Genomic DNA, 16,895 nt, shown 5'->3' on the forward strand with positions numbered 1-16,895 from the left:
ATACTCCCCTTGATTCACGAGTGAGTTGGTTTTCAATTATAAAGCTATTTTAGAAGCTTTTCTTCCATGTGTATCGAGCACATCTGAGGCACTTCTATTAGGTGTAGCAAACATCTGGTTTTGTGTTGTTCGAAGAACTCCAGTCCTTTATCCAAGTGCAGCAAAAGACTGAGCAGCTAGCAAATAAAAAACACTTTCCTAGTTCAATAGCTGAAAGCTGACAAGGTAATAAGATTTCTCCATAAGATACCACAATGCTCAATTACACATGTAAATGTATAAATGTAATGCAAAATCCTCTGCTACAAGAAAAAGTGGAAAATCGTACAGTTATCCTGGTATGTTGCCGTGCTGGCTGAGGAGAGTCAGCGTTTCTTCAATAAATACATTGCAAATGCCAAATAGAGATGGGAGTAGAAAGTAAGGGTACTGACTTCTTGCTTGCACTGTGATGTATTTTGGCATCTTAAGGCACCATTAATTGTTTTGTGGCAGAGCCTTCCTTTCAATAAAGAAAATGTAATTAAAAAAAAAAAAGAGCAGCTAAGCAGTATCTTTTCCTTAAACTCACAGTGCGTGTTAGTAAACAGTAACCATAATAAGGAAGGGAATGTGGGAGAAGATATAATGTCAATCGTCCCATCCTTTTGCTTATTTTAACTTCTTTGAATGTTTCCAACAGAAAATGATCCACAGCCTGTTTCTTATAAACTGCTCTGGTGATATATTCCTGGAGAAGCACTGGAAGAGCGTTGTGAGCCAGTCTGTGTGTGATTATTTCTTCGAAGCTCAGGAGAAAGCAGTCGATGTCGAGAACGTGCCTCCTGTCATCTCCACGCCACATCACTACCTCATCAGCATCTATCGCGATAAAATCTTCTTTGTGTCTGTCATACAGACAGAAGTGCCACCGCTCTTCGTAATTGAATTTCTGCACCGAGTAGCAGATACTTTTCAGGTCTGTCGCCGTTAATATTAAAACTGAAACAATTACAAAGGAATTCTGGTATAAACTTCTTCTGTAGAAAGGCAATAAATCATCCTGTGCATGACTTTTCCCTTTGCAGTTTAAGTGCTGGTACAAAACAAAAGGAGGATTATTTTGTGTATTCATTTGACTTACAGATACCAGCACATGAGCACTAAAACCCAAATTCCAGCTTGTTTTTTTTCTGCAAGCTTTGAGTACTTTTCCAGTTACGTAAATAAACTAGAATGATCATGCAGTCATGGAGAAGTCAGTGCGAGCCATGAGATGTGACTTGGGAGTCAGTTTGCAGCCTGATTGATAGATGCTGTAAATAAAGGAACCTCTGGTGAAGAGTGAGCACTGCTGAAAGATAGCTTCTATATTCTGCATTGGTGTTCTAACCAAAAATATGTTTCATGTTCACAAGTGGAAGAACCCTTGGGAGATGTATACATAGAAAACCAGCTTACATAATTTCACTGTTAGCTCTAGATGCTACGTGTCCTTAATGATGCAGTCAAAGAATAGAAGTAGTGTGTCAGTTTAAGCACTAAAGTTCTTTGAGATACTAGAGAGTAAGCAAAAATAAAATCACAGAGCATTTTAACAGGAATAAAAATCCTCCCTCTTTTAATCTCTGGTTTGTTTAGGATTACTTCGGCGAATGTTCTGAGACTGCGATTAAGGACAATGTGGTCATTGTGTACGAGCTGCTGGAAGAAATGTTAGACAACGGCTTTCCACTGGCGACAGAATCCAATATACTGAAGGAGCTGATCAAGCCTCCCACAATTCTGCGTTCCGTTGTCAACTCCATCACAGGTATGAAACTAAATAATTTTCAGAGGTAACTGCTTAAAAACAAAGCCCCATCGCACCTCATGGCTGCAGAGTCTTGTATCGGCATGAATCTGGAAGGTGAGGCCACAGTTATTAGAGGTTGGTTGAATAAAAGCAATTCCTTCTTTATGTACCATTTGTGTATGGCCCCTTTGGTATTCCCAGAATGGCACTGCCTGATCCAGCCCCAGCTGCTGGAGTCCCTCAGCAACAGCCATTCCCAGCTGGGACAGCACATACTGGAAACAGGTGCTCCAGGAGAGGCACAGAGCTAGCCCAAGCCTTGAATAACTGAAGGGCACTGGAGAAGGTTTTGTACTATAAGAAATTCCTCTACAGAGCTGTTTAACAGATATCTAATAAATCTTTGGTGCCTGGGGACAGACTGCACGAAGAGAAGCAAATAGCCTGTCCTCAGCCTCGCCCTGCCACCATCAGCATCCATCAAGCTAAGTGCTGGTTTCAGGCTGTTGTAAATGCGGACATCTCACACTGACAGAGCCACGTGTCTGTCAGCTGAGCTGGTGGAATCTGCTGGGCTGGCAAGCGGGTGCAGGGGAGGTGAGCTGTGGAGTGTCACCCTGGGCCAGAGACACGTGAGATGGTTGCCTGTATGTTGTGCTGGAGGCAGGCAGTAGGTGGGCTGTAAGGCCACAAAGGCAGTGCTCAGGGCAGCTGGTTTGGGGGTAGACAGCACAAGTGGTTTAATGTTTTTTATAAAGTCTCATTAGGTTTATATTTTACTGTTTTTATTTTGCGTTGATTTTTAAATGGTGGTACTGGTTACTTTATAACCACATTGCTTGGGACGCCTTTTTCTCCCACTGAGCAGCAGTACGAGATGGGAGCTGAGGGTAACAGCAAGGCAGGCAGGGGCAGAGGCCTCCCTGATGAGGTGGCAGGAATGTGAGCCAACAAGGCGGGGTCAGATGTGAGCAGGAGATAACGCTGCCCACTGCAGCTTAGTGATGACTGGGCAGGTCAAGCCAAAAAGTCAAGACCAGGACAGGGTTTGGGTTGATGTGGTGCGTGGTCAGGCCTAGCCGTGGCAGTCACGTCACTGCTGGCTAGCTTAGGAGGGCACCAAAAGCAAGAACCTTGGTGTAACAAATGCAAGGGGTGGGAGCCCTCCTTAAATCTTCTTTCAGGTCTTTCTTTGTAAGAGCTCTTACCATCAAATAGGTCCCAAAGGCAGCCTGCTAGCACTGCAGGAAGATGAGGAAAATGTGCTGTAACATCTTCATCTGCAGTGATGAAATCCTCTGGGGGATGTAGGCCCACATCTCCTCCTACTCCAACATGCAGCTGACTAGAGCTTTGTATTTTGCTGTGCAAAGTATAAAATCTGAAAGCTGTAATAAGGCTGGATACATCCTTAAAGTTCATTCATGTCACCCAACAAATGAAATTGCAGTGGTTCGGGTTTAGTTTGCAGTTCTAGGGGTCAAATCCTGTTTCGTTTCTTGATTGCAGCTGTTACAACATTCCTCTTGTAATTAATCACTGATGTTGAGTTCCTTTCCATTCTTTAGGCAGCAGTAATGTGGGTGACACCCTTCCCACCGGACAGCTGTCCAACATTCCTTGGCGTAGAGCGGGCGTAAAATACACAAACAATGAAGCCTACTTTGATGTCATTGAAGAAATTGATGCGATTATAGACAAATCAGGTAAGATGCCTTGCAAACTCCTTCTTGGTTTTTGTTTGTTGAATGTGTCTACAGTTAGACACTGATTTTAGGGAGAATACAGTGCAGCTGGTTTTTTGCATCTGTGTTTTTTATGCATGGATCTGTGTCTAAAGTAGAAGCATACAACCAAGTTCGAATAACATGCCCAGGTATATCCTTCAGTTTATGGCAATATGCTCTAAGATGCTTAAAGAGCACACCGTACGTCTACAATAAATATTCAGTAATTAGATATTTTCTGGTTGCATGTTGATTCTTTTGAGATACAAATGAAAAGAATTCTTAAAAGTTTTAAATGTGATGGCAAAATTATCTCACGTTGTGCTTACCCATAATCTATCTCATTGCTTATAAGCCTTCAAGTGAACAAGACAAAAGAAATCATCAGCTTTCCTCTGATAGCAAGTCAAAACTTGTTGCAGAATTCCTGCACAGAATTGCTTTTCTTGGAAAAACATAAGGAAGCATAATAATACTCCTTTCTATTTTTTTAACGTATGTGGAAAATGTTTCCATATGCCACTTTGACAAACACTCTGGCACCATATGTACTGGATAGTCATAAATACCTGTTGTGCAGCTCTTATTCCTGCTGTTCTGACGCTAAAAGAGGGTGGCAGTCACACTCAGAACACCATAAGGGCTCTGTTGCTCTCCTGGCTCAATGGGATTCCTAAGAGTGGTGCGAGGGCCTTTCCTGAGGAGTTATAATCAGGGCTCTGTTTTTATTTCTGTATATATTCCAAGCCCAATCAGCATCCACGAGACTCTTTGAATTTCCTGCTGGGGCTCCACTGCTGTGGCCATAGCCACTTTTTTCTGCTGCGATCCCTGAGGGACTTGCCATGCAGAGTCTTTTTTCCTAACCTTCACTAAGGACTAAGAAGTAGGCAAGGTGGCTCCCCAAGAATAAGGACGTTATCCTGTTTGATAGTGGTTTGGTTAATTGTTTCATCGGAAACAGGATCCCTTCTTTTCAGTTATTAACCCCCAGGTTCTCCTCCCTCTTGACAAGATGAGCCATAATTTCTACTTACCTTCTAAAAGAACCTCTGCTTGTAGGTTTAACTAGTCCAGAGCTCTGCTTATAACTTTTTGTCCTTCTAGAGCATTTAAGGAATTTTTTTTTTCTGGGTAAGGTACTCAGTAGTTTCATTTTCATGTTTTCTTTTGGCTATATATTTAATATATATAATAGCCATTTAACATCATGACAGACACGTACTGTCTTGTGTGAAGGAGGAAAGCCAAGGATGATGACATCCTCTGCTTTATTGTGCTTAGATATTTACTGTTTTCGTGTGCATCAGCTTCCCTGCACCTCTACACGACTTGTCCCTTTGCTGTAGACAGGGGTGGAAGAAAGGAACATTTGGAGTTTGCATATTCTGAAAATCTTATTTGCTCATTGCTCGCCACAGTGCAAGCACGTGCAGTACGAGTTCTGCCTAACAGCTTGCACTGGTGCTCAGGCACACGCCGTTTGCCCTGGTTCATGCATTTTAGCAAGCTGCCCTGACCACAGGTAACTGGAATGACCTTCCCTGTCTGCGCCGGCATGGCCCTGAGTGTTGTGCAAATGCCACCTGTGCCCTCTAGCTGCACTTCACATTTGTCAGGCCCTTGATGGTATGTTAAGTGCAGTGTCTTTCTTTTTTTCTCCCACAGGTTCCACAGTCTTTGCAGAAATCCAAGGTGTTATTGATTCGTGTATTAAGCTCTCAGGAATGCCAGATCTTTCTCTTTCTTTCATGGTAAATTCAGTACTGCATTTGGCAATTTTAATTGCTTGGGATACTTTTTTTTCATGAACAGAGTTAGCGTAAGAGCATGACAACTACTTCACCCGTTTCACAGAAAAATTACTTATCAAGTTTTGCGTTATAGCTTAAAAATTGCTGCATTGTTCAGTAGTTAGAATAGCCTTTGTGCACCAGAACACACTCAGGGGAACTGCTGCAGTAGCAGCTAGGAATGCCGCTTCGAGTCCAGGGAACAGGAACTGTGTAGAGTTCAGGAGGTGCTTCAAACCCTGCTCTTCTATGACATTCTGCTCATCCCTCTGCCACTACTTACAGAACCCCAGGCTGCTGGATGACGTCAGCTTCCATCCGTGTATTCGATTCAAACGCTGGGAGTCTGAAAGAGTGCTGTCGTTTATTCCTCCAGATGGGAATTTCAGACTGATCTCCTACCGTGTCAGCTCACAGAAGTACGTGTTGGTTTCAGTGTGGTCATTCTGTAGGTACACTGTCTACTGCTTTCCATCTGAGTAGCTGCAGATTTCTCCTTGTTAAAAGAGGAATTTACACTGTTGCCAAAAAGCACGTTCCCAGGTTTTGGCTAATCTGGAGCCCTGTGCCCCCTGCAAGAAGAAAGCAGTGTTTCAGCTGAGCTCAGCAGTCACTTCAGTGGGATAAACCACATGCAGGACTAATTCAGGGCTAGTCTTGGTAATCAGTGTTGCTGCTAGATGCTTGATGGATAAGATTCTTGATAGATAGAGGTCTCTGCTATTCATTAATTTATTTTTTTTTAAATCAAAGAAGTCTAAATTGCAAGTACCTGCAACCTAAGTCTGATTTGACTGGCACCTGTTGTGAGAATTGGCTTAGTGAGATTCCTTAAAAAATACTAAAAAAAAAAAAAAAAAGGAAGGATAGAGATTAAGACAAGTAATTTAGAAGAAAATCATCTTTCCATTCTCCACTAATAAAAATGGCTTCAGCAATGATGCTGAAATGCTGGAAATCACTTCCCACTTTTGAAAGAAACTGGTTCTAAGTTAAATACCCAGCAGAAACATAGGAAGTATTTATGAGAAAGTTCTTTGTTTCCCCTGGCAGAGAAGCAAACAGAATGCATTCAACTGCTGTCTTCTCTTTTCAGCTTGGTGGCAATTCCTGTGTACGTGAAGCATTTGATCAGTTTTAAGGAGAACAGTTCTTCGGGAAGATTTGATGTTACCATTGGACCAAAACAGAATATGGGGAAAACAGTAGAAGGAGTTGTCATGACAGTTCACATGCCAAAAGCAGTACTTAATATGAACCTCACTGCTACACAAGGCAGCTATACATTTGATCCAGTTACTAAGGTAAGTCCTAAGGTTTTATACGTATTTATCTTAAAAGACATAAGAGCAAGTCCTACATAATGCATAGTGCTGGAAACAGTGCTGTTCCACACGTGGCAGAAAAAACTTTCCTTCCAACATATTTAATAATTCACATCTTCTCTTTAAAATTCCCTTTTTCAGTCTTAGAGATGTACCAGTTATGATTTCTGGTTGTATTAGTCTCCTTTGCTCCTTTCAGTTTTCCTAGTCTTTTTCTTTATTACAACAACATATTGCTGGTGGTTTCAGATATGGTATATTCTCCAGTCTGTGCCCTTTAAAACATACTTTGAGAAGCTGGAGAAAATGCAGTAGACTTGAAAACAAGGAGTCAGAAAAACAGGCGACGAGATCAGAAAAAAGTCTTCCCAAAGATCTGCCTTTTTAAGACAACAGGGAGGAAAACAACGGATCTGAAACACCAGTTTGTTTGTCTTGCCTCTCAGCTGGGGTAAGACATCAATTTCCTTATGCTCGTGAGGCTTTTTAGTCCCTAGAAGCAGTTCTCCAGGCCTTCTGCCGGCTCCAGCAGCCTGCTCTGAGCTTTCTGCTGCCTTGAAAAATCTCAATTGGCATTTGGTTTGAATTGTAAATGAAAGTTCTCAAAGAAACATTTTGCTTTAGAAAGAACAGACCTGATACTTTTAAAACAAAACCAGCAGTATGCCAGCTCCCAGCCGCTGGGGTAATTCTACCAGGCTACTTCAGTACCCAGCCTGCGAGCTAAAAGCTTCACCTTGGCTTCATAGGTGGTATCCACAAGGTCTGTTGCTACTGTTCTCTTTCCTGACAGGTGTTAACATGGGATGTTGGCAAAATTACCCCTCAAAAGCTGCCAAATCTGAAGGGAATAGTGAACCTGCAGTCTGGAGCCCCTAAGCCTGAAGAGAATCCAAGTTTAAATATCCAGTTTAAGATACAACAGCTTGCAATTTCAGGTGAGTAGATGGGTGTTACAGGAAACTGATGGATAATTAGCAGCAGGATAAAGGGTGGGAAACTGAATTGTTTAGCTGGAGGTGATGATGAGCAAATAGCGATTCGTTGGCTTTGCTCAAGCAGGACTCAAATACACATAGGGATGTAGATTTTTCTTTGCTGACTTGTGTTAAAAGCAAATTTCTCCTTTTAGTGAAGGGACAATGACTGAGAATGCTGCTCTTGACTTGCACCACTAAAGCCTTCTCGTGGTCAAACAACTTTTATTGATTTCAAATAAATAACATCCTCCTTTTACCTTCCGGAGCTGGTTAGTTTTTTGTCTCCAAAACAATTTGTGACTAAAATCAAAACAAAATCTGTATGGTAAAGGCTAAAGTACAGTTAAATCAACCACTGCCTCATTCTGCCAACGCTTAAATCAAGCAAGTTGCTCAGCTGTAGAATGCTTCTGTGAGCAAGTGGTGCAGGATTAGGACCTCACAGAGCAGTTGGTTGGAAGGATGGCTGAAGCCAGCAGGTGAGAATTGGTACCAGTATCCAGGTGGGTTACCAGGCTGCGTTTTTTTTGCCTTCCAGACATTTGGAGTTCATAAAAATTAGCCCTTGGGTGAGAAAAGTATCCTATGCTCTGCTCTTAAGTTCACCATCCACTAGCTTAAATGTAGCAAAGCACGTGGCCGGATGCCAAAGGCAGGAGATGTGTGGGAAAGTAGGAGCCACACTGAAACTGTTAGCTGTTAGGTAACAAATAGCTTCTGTTGTTCCTTAATTATTCTAAGAGAGTACTGAAGTTGTAATGAAGAGTGAAAACAATTCTACAATTTGTCCTTTGCTTCATTAATGTTATTAGGAACAAAAGTTCAGTGTGCACACGCATTGGAAGGTACACTTGTGTTCAGTAGCTTCTAAGGAGGTATTGGCTCACTGAGTCCAAAAGACAGTTGTTACCCTCTCAGGGGAGCCCTGCCTAGACAAGAGGGTTCCCAGCTGCTGTCTCAAACTGCATGAACTTGTGAAAGCGGTAGGAAGAGAACTCATCTGCTAATGGATCCTAACTTAAGGCAGAGAGAAAGGACTGCTTAACAGACCAGCAACATTTCTAGTATTTTGCTTTTAAACTTCATACTTTTTCATTTCTGTCTTTTACCAGGACTGAAAGTAAATCGCCTGGACATGTATGGAGAAAAATACAAGCCTTTTAAAGGTGTCAAATACATTACAAAAGCAGGAAAATTTCAAGTCAGGACATGAGAAGATGGTCAACTTCTAAGAGGAAATTCCCCTTAAACGTTAAAAATGACTGCTTAGTGACTTATGTTGCTAGTAGGTGCCAATTAATTAATAGATACTGATTAGTTTGGGATCAAAGCAATTGTGCACTGCAGCTCTTACAATGAAAGCGTAGCTTAGTTTCTCCTATTATGGCTTTAAAATGAGGTACCTTTTTTCTAATACACCTTCACTTTTTTTTAACTGACTTGTCGTGCTGGTGAATTGTTTGGTACAGGTGAGCCACAAAACGTCTCAAACACTACACTGCCAAATACCAAAGCCCAGAGGCCAAGCACATTAGGAAGGCCAGACAGGCCATTGGGGAAGTGGTGTGGTGGCACATTCTGCTGCTGTAGCTGCCTGCAGAGAAAGCTGGGCTTTTCTCACAGCCAGCTGCCAGTTGGCATTTCACAATGCATCATGCAGTCCCTTCAGAAACAGAGCAGAAATGCAAGGGGCAGGGGTCCCACGGGCCTGGGACAGAGCAAATGTCACTCCTAAGAAAGAGCTTCTGATGAAGACACAATGTTTTCCTTGCTGTTTACAAGAAATCGCCTTTCTTAAGAAGCGTTTGCCTTAATCAGCTTTCATTTGTGCCATCTGCAGATGAGCTGGTAAAAATAACATTCTGCATTAAATTGGGGAGGTGTTGCTGCTTCAGTAATCCACTTTCTTTCCATTTTATCTCACCATCGTCATTTTTTTTAAGAATACAGTTGCAGAGAGTAAGATCTATTTTTTATGTGAGACCTTTGCTTTGGTTTTGATGTTCCACTTTGTTTTGAGTGGATGCCACCAGATTCGTGCCGTGTGCGTATTGGAGTGTAGCTTTTTAGATAGCACAATACAAGTGTCAAGTATTTAATGGTTGTGTGCTTTAATGTTATGAAATAAAGGGAACTCTGCTGCAAATACGTTTTCTCTTGTGAAGTGATCACTACTGTAAGCTGCTCGTGATGCTTTCAGGTGCGACTCCTGATGTACAGTTCCATGGTAACCAACTGCCAGGCCTTCGCTGAATTTGATCAGGTGTTCAGAGTTCAGAGAGCATTCATGATCATGGCAGGTAAAAGAGGGGTTTTTTTGTTTAAGTGGAGAATCACAGAAATGCTGCAGTCCTGCTGCTGCAGTCAGAACAGAGATGATGCAAAACTGACAATCTGTGGCCCACAGTTCAAAGCATGCATTTGGTCAGTACATAATTCTGACACTTGACTGTGATACTGGAAAATCTGTTTCCTTTGCTTGTTTGGCTTACAGATTGATACATACGTGCTAGTCTTGCTTCAGAATAATAGGAGCTATGGAAATGAATTCAGTGGATCAATTTCACATTTTTTTCCCCTTCAATAATTTATGTCTCAAAAAAGTGTGAAACCCATCTGGAGCATAGACAGTAAGCCAGTAGCAAAAGCATCTTCTCTACTAGAAGCTTTGGCAATAACACTAGGAGATCACAAATGTATTTTGCACTTCTGAAAGTACGGTAGATTACTACAGATACGCAGGGCTCAAACTACTAGGTCTGTAGAAAAGGGAGGAAGCCTTGTATTTGTATCGGCCTGGCACTTGGCCTTCTAACTTCACCTTTTGAATTGGTGGAACATCTGCCAGTTGGTTGGTTGGCCTACAGTTCTGCTCCATGTTACACTAACCAGTATCCTTAAATTAATGTTACTGAAAAGTCTTGTCTTCAGACCTGGTATGTCCCAGGGCCCAGTACTACAGCTGCTCTCTGTATTACCAGTGCAACAGTAGCAAGATCTTTCGGGAGGGACACTGTTACTGACAGAAATACCAACACAACAGAAATCAAAACCAGCTCCCCCTGTCACCACCACTTACCTTCCGCAAGGACACAGCACTCCTGTCTCTGAAAGCCCTTTCATCCACGCTTCACAGCGCAGCACCAGAAGTCTCTGTCAGCAGCAGCGCTGACACGGGAGGAGAAGGCCCTGGGCTCAAGATGGTGTTCCTCAGGTAAACGTTTCTTTCTTGTGCTGACTCCACCCATTTCTCCAAACACAGGATTGTAAGTAGCAGGGACCGTGCTCTCCCTTCTAAAGTCATCTGCACCAGCACCTGTGGGACAGTGCAGCTTAAGAAACAGAAGGATGTCACTGAGGAGCATGTAGTGCCAGCTCTCACGCTGCCCTTCTGCAGCTGTCCAGCTCTGGGAGTGCTGCCAAAGGTGAGCATCTCACAGGTTCTCAGAATTCTCAATTTCAACAGATTAACAACTGTTAACAGAGTTCTTTAATCTATGGTCACTAAGTCGTAGCTGCCTTCTGGCACTGCTGGGCTCCGCTCAGTCTCTCACTGACAAGAAATTTTGGTTCTGGAAAGTCATTATCTCTGTATTCTGGGAGAAATTTTGACACAGAAGCACAGAAGGTGGTAAGAAGATTTGTGCCAGAAACAGGACTATAATTCCATGCAATTGCCTTTGCACTCAAGTGATTTTTACTTTGCCAAGTAGAAATCAGATTGGATGAAGTGCTGGCCAGAGCCGCAGCTCTTCCTGTATTGACAGCATCAGGCAAATGCCATTTCCAATGCTGGGAGCCTCAGGGACGGCACTACTGGGAGTGGTGGCCTCCGATCAGGCTCCTGGAACAACCCCCACTTTCTCCCACTGGGCCACAGCACCTGCTAAGTGCTTTCAGCGGCAGTTTCACTGGCAATCAGGACCAAAACCAACTGGTTTTAATCAGAAACTACACCTTTCTGCTCAGAAAAGCATTATTTTGCTATACTGTTTCTGCCGTTGTACCTGTTTGCTCCTTTTGTTGCTGCAGTATCAGCATTGTTCCATTGCCATTAATACCCACAGGCTGATGTTTGTACAAATGCATTTTTATTGTTTTAACAGAACCAAAGAATAAGGTTGAAAACATTAGACTATACATAAATGCATTTTGGCTTATAAACAACATTTTATAGTGGTAAAACATTTCTAAGTGACATTCATGGTCTTTCTCCAATTTTTGCTGCATTTCAGGTCTGAAGACCGATAGTGTTCAAAAAAACCAACCCAGTAATTGCATAAGGTGAATGAGTATCTCAACTTCTACAAAACAATTTGAGAACCTACAGCAAACATTCTGGAAGAACGCCAAAGGCAACCATGATTTGTAACTCTCCCACAAACGTTACTCAATAAACAGAAAGTGATCTTTGGCATAAACAATTATGTATTAAAGGCATTAGTAATATTGCATTAATATCAGTCAAGCAACTAAACACTGATGCTAAAAAAAATCTGAGAGAAGCTTGAATAGGAGGAGAGGGGTGGGAGCGTGAGGAAACGCAGGAAGACTATTTAGAAAATCCCTTTAAAATTACCCTTAACTATTCAGTGTTATTTACTATTAAATAGAAATTACTACATTACAATTACATAAAAGATCTGGTATAAACCGACCAAATGCAAGACATTCAGGTTAAGGCTCTGGCACCTCTTCCTTCCTCTTCCTGTTCCAGGTAATCACCAGAAGAGAATACCGAGGAAAGACCCCAAGTACCACGTGTTTCATAATACCCAGACACCAGGAGCAAACTGAAGACCAACACATGTTTTCTCTTGCTAAGGTCAGGTTTGAGGCAGATGCATTAGAATCAGTTTAACTTCCCTTTTTAGATAACAGTGCAGTGGAGGGGTGGGAGAAGCAAGTCCAAATGTGGAGTGTTACAGACCAGCAAAGAGCAACTGAGTATTTTCTCTCTCTCTCTTTAGGCTGTGAAACATCTGCTCAGTCTGACAAGGCCACTTCAATAATGGTTGTGCAACAATTACCAGCAAATAAAAATGAACAGTGTCTCAGGAGGTCCGTGCTGATTTGGGCAGAAGTTTGCAAGTGCTCATTGCAAAAGTACAGCAACCCATGATAAAACAGCAATTCCAAATGGCAAAAGAGACTAGGGAGCAATAGACAAAAACTACGTATAGGAAGGCATGTTAGATTATGTTAGAATAAAAATATTTGAAGCCTATTTTATCCAGAGTGTGTTTTGTCTACAGAAGACTAAATAGCACATGGTTAATTTACTAAGACTCAAAAGAGTTTCCAAACTGCCTAACTCCAACTATGATAAAACCAGTACAAATACCTGGGGACACTGAGCATTAGGAACTGCTGCTCGCTGGCAGCCATTGGGCCACCTGACGAACTTCCCACCTCTGTAGTACGTGGGCTTCAGAAAGCTTAAGCAATGCTATTGCACTGTTGGAAGCAAGAGTAGTGAGTCAAAACATCTTCTGAGGGCACTATTCTTGATCTTTTAATTGCCATCTCGCGTGGCTAGAATAATGAGATGCAAAGAAGAGAAAACAATGACGACACATGCCTTGTGCTCACTCTGCTTTCCAAAAGGAAGGAGCGTTTCTGTGACGTTTTCTGGTTCTAGACACAGCTAGATTCAAAGAACCAGGATTTTTCAGTTCAGTATGTCACTAAATTGAGCCAGGAGAGCTGCACAATTTAAGGCCTCCAGCTGACAACAGCGTGCCACTGACATTCACCAGAAGCATCTCAGTACAGCACAACAGTTCTGAAATGCTACCTATAGGGTGCCAGGAGGGTGACAGACAGCTCCAGTTTTTATTCAAGTACTTTTTCGCCAAGCAAAAGTCAACAAGAAAATTTAAAAATACATATCATTTCAGCAATGGGATTTTAATCTTCATTTTACAACTGCTTGCCCCCTCCCATCCCTTTTTTCCTTTTTAAAAATCCAAACCACTTCTGAACCATTTGAAGAGCCAATTAAAAGCCTGCTGAAAAGTTGAGTGTTCATACACCAAAGATTTCCCTAAATCATTGCCAACTTACACTGTTAGTGTCCCAGCCTCTCAACACAAGCTTTACGTGAGGTCTATGTATTGTAACATCATATGGAAACTACTGGAATATGCAGTGCATAAATGAAATGTGCTTCTGGGATTACAGACTTCAATATAATCTTCAAGAGATTAAAAAAAAAAAAAGAATAAGGACCGTATTATTGGAAAGAATTTTGAGGTGTTTGATATCAAACGAGCTCCAAAGATATTTTAAATGCATTCTCTTATAATTCATACCCTTAGAATGGGGCATTAGCATAAGCTAATTTTAAGCTTATGTATACAGCACCTTCTGCTGTTGATAAATCTCTTCCATTTCCAAAAAGAGGCATTTTATGTTACAGAAGACAATGCTTATTTGGTGTTTACTGATACCATGGGGTCTTTCTGACCCAGCGCAGAGTGAATCCAGCATCTGTTCTTATCTTAATGGATGCTGCTTCAGCTTCTCTCACAGTTTCCTTTACAGACTGCATGAGGTTCTGGGCATTATGAACCAACATCTCAGTTGCCTGGAAAACAAAACAAACATTATTAGGAAATAGCATGTTCGTAACAGTGGGATGGAAACCCAATGTGCACAGTAATTCCCCCAGTACAGCATTTTTAAGGCAGTCTACTGCTGAAAAGTAAATAATACTGCTACTCGAGTGATAGTTGACTCCCAACAGTACTTTCCTGCTTGTCATTAGGCAATGAAAGTCTGAATAAAAGCACAATTTTTCAAAGCCGAATAATCTCTCAAGCCAGAAACTGCAGGACTCCAAGTGAAAAATATGCAACTGAAAGCCAACAGAACTGTGAAATAAATACTCGATGATGTCCGAAGCATTTTCACTACGAGCCGCTAGGGGGCGCTACCACCCCACCTGCGTTAATCCTGCTGTCGCTTCAGCTGAAAGTTCTTTTGCTAGCTCACTTCTGGGAGGAAAGGTGATTAACACACCGTTTGAACACAAATTTGAACCAGAACAATTGTTGTGCTCGGAGAGGACTGATGTTCCTTTATTCAAATGTAGCTTTTGAAACAGCAAGCAATGCGTTAAGTTTTCCTTACTAAGCTCCTGAGGGAAACTTCTTGAGTTCTCAGCACACATCTGCTTTAGTGTTGTTTCTTTTTCCCCATAACACTGCTCAGCAGTTCCACCTCCCATCAATTTTTACACCTCCTACCTGTTCTGATTCTTCATCGCTGATGTTAGTCCTGCCCAGCATGGTAGCTTTAACTGTGGAAAGAATTTTGAGTTGTGTGCTGATGGTTGGGATTCGCTCACAGACCTGAAGAATAGGGATAAAAAAAACATTTCACGTTGTAAATTCAAGTGATAACACTTTTTCTTCCCTTTAGATTAATTCTCTGGTTTTCCTTTACTATCCCACAAGGAATAAGCATAGGGGTCCCCATAACTTTCAAGACTTTCAGACAAATACAGGTAAGATAACTGAACATTTTATTTTAATTGCTCTGAGAATTTTTCTGGAGAAAAACATTCTCTTTTCCTCTAGATATTCCTTAGGTGTTCTACCCAGAGCTGGGAACAGAAGGACATTTATCTGTGTCTGAGAGTAAAAAAAAAAAAAAAAACAAAAAACTATGCAGTGTTACATTTCTGCTGCTATTCTTTGACACAATAGGAAAGAGTAGATGAAATACAAAGCAATGCAGAAATGGGAGAGCAGTGCTCCTCGCACAGTACTTTTCAGAAGCTCTCAGACATTACCATCTTTCACTCAGCTGTAAACTGATCCGACTTTACAAAATAAGCACCACTACGGCATGTAAAAACACACATGGCTTGTAGCATTCTGTCAAGCTGCAAGTGAAGACACTTGCATTTCACTGCAACACCTTCTCTGCTCACAGATGGTAAGAGAAGAACCAAGTATTTCGAGGTGCTGACAAGTTAGCTCATTACCTGTAAGAGGTTTGTTCTAATGCGTTTATCAGTGCATTGCTTGGCCACCTCTTTGGCCAACCGAGTGACTTCATCCGATGCCTTAGCGATGTCTTTTGCACACTGAATGAGGGCACGCTTGTTCCCGCTGCCTCCTCGCACCAGGCGTGACATCTCCGCCATGAGCAGCGCCATTCGTTTAGCAGCAGCAATGATGTCGTTACCCTGAAGAGAACAGCAGGGGTCAGTGTTTGTGTCGGGAAGGCAGCTTCCAGAAGTCACAACTGAGCAGCCTACGTTCTGGTAGCAACCCTTTCAGGAAGTCAAGGACGGAAAAACCATTGTGAACACAGAAGAGGTTTCTTCAAGGAACAGGGAAGATCTGCCCTGGTTATCTGCCTATGGCATACTTCTCTTCCTAAGACTCAGGGAAAAAAGTTTGCTTCAAAACTGGAAAAAATTGCAGTGATAAAGCGTTAGTTTGTCCACGAATAGGAGTTTCTGCTCTGCTGGTTATGTTTTAAGATAAAGCGTGCTATTAGCGTTTGAAATTCCAGATCTCTCAATAGGGGAGTAAGGCAGTTGTTTCCTAAGTGTGCTGAGCACCTCATTAAACCAAATAGCACTGATTTGGTTACGCAGTTGAGCATCATGTTTTCACTGGCATCTAAAACTGAAGTTGTTCAAGTATATCTATGCTGCTACCTTGCTATGTAAGTGGAACAAGGAAGTGGAAGACAACCTGTAACAAAGGTTTGCCACAGGTAGTGTGGAAATGAGAAGCAATATTATTGCTCGGTTTTTCCAAGTTATTTCTTGAAAACAGTTATTGCTTTTTTATTAATTCTCTCCCTTCAAAATAAAGCTTCTAGGAGAGAATAACTTGTAGTTTAAAAAATGATCTGGTATTACTACAAGTCAGATTTCTTGTGTTAATTATATCAAGATAAGTCACAAAAATACTTTTAATATTTGCAATGTGGGAATTAAATACCAAGAAGAAAAAAAACCAAAGCAAAAATGTTTCTTATACTCTGTTCCAGAGAGAAACCTATGCAAGAAAAAAAACAGTCCAGAGTTATGGGTTGTTAATAGTCCGTTAGTACATTTAGATTCACCTTCCTGAGAAGCTGTTAGACAAACGTGAAACAGTGCCACGATGCATTCCTACTGTGTGGATGAAACATTAGCAGAGTGATTTTAAGTATTAGCACACACATTCTTCAGTGCAGTTACACAATGAATGACCAATAAAGACCACAGCAAGAAGTACACAGTGAGAACCCAACTGTTTTCTCTGTCCTTTGCACATACTTCCATGACT

The 16,895-nt window shown here is 41.7% G+C and overlaps 2 protein-coding genes across 4 annotated transcripts in view; one reads left to right on the forward strand and one right to left on the reverse strand.

The window, feature by feature from the left end:
• Positions 1-685: 685 nt before the first annotated feature.
• AP3M1 (adaptor related protein complex 3 subunit mu 1) lies at positions 686-8,812 on the forward strand (the record flags this gene model as incomplete). 2 transcript variants are annotated; one of them, XM_079536561.1, is made up of 8 exons in its annotated part: positions 686-958; positions 1,621-1,792; positions 3,343-3,480; positions 5,170-5,255; positions 5,580-5,713; positions 6,391-6,598; positions 7,413-7,557; positions 8,712-8,812. In XM_079536561.1, the coding sequence occupies 8 exons, from the start codon at positions 686-688 to the stop codon at positions 8,810-8,812; spliced, it is 1,257 nt and encodes a 418-aa protein (XP_079392687.1). The 2 variants fall into 2 exon arrangements, with proteins under 2 accessions (XP_079392687.1, XP_079392688.1); XM_079536562.1 differs by lacking the exon at positions 1,621-1,792 and having other exon boundaries at positions 686-968.
• Positions 8,813-14,041: 5,229 nt separating this feature from the next.
• VCL (vinculin) overlaps positions 14,042-16,895 on the reverse strand; it is a gene marked incomplete at both ends in the record, with an annotated part of 56,127 nt that continues 53,273 nt past the window's right edge. For both annotated transcript variants that reach the window (XM_079535265.1, XM_079535264.1), the window contains 3 exons: positions 14,042-14,188; positions 14,850-14,954; positions 15,593-15,796. In XM_079535265.1, the coding sequence (XP_079391391.1) occupies positions 14,042-14,188; positions 14,850-14,954; positions 15,593-15,796 (456 nt within the window). The remainder of the gene's footprint in view (positions 14,189-14,849; positions 14,955-15,592; positions 15,797-16,895) is intronic.

The sequence above is a fragment of the Tetrao urogallus genome (assembly GCF_951394365.1).
Source record: "Tetrao urogallus genome assembly, chromosome: 5".
Classification (NCBI taxonomy): domain Eukaryota; kingdom Metazoa; phylum Chordata; class Aves; order Galliformes; family Phasianidae; genus Tetrao; species Tetrao urogallus.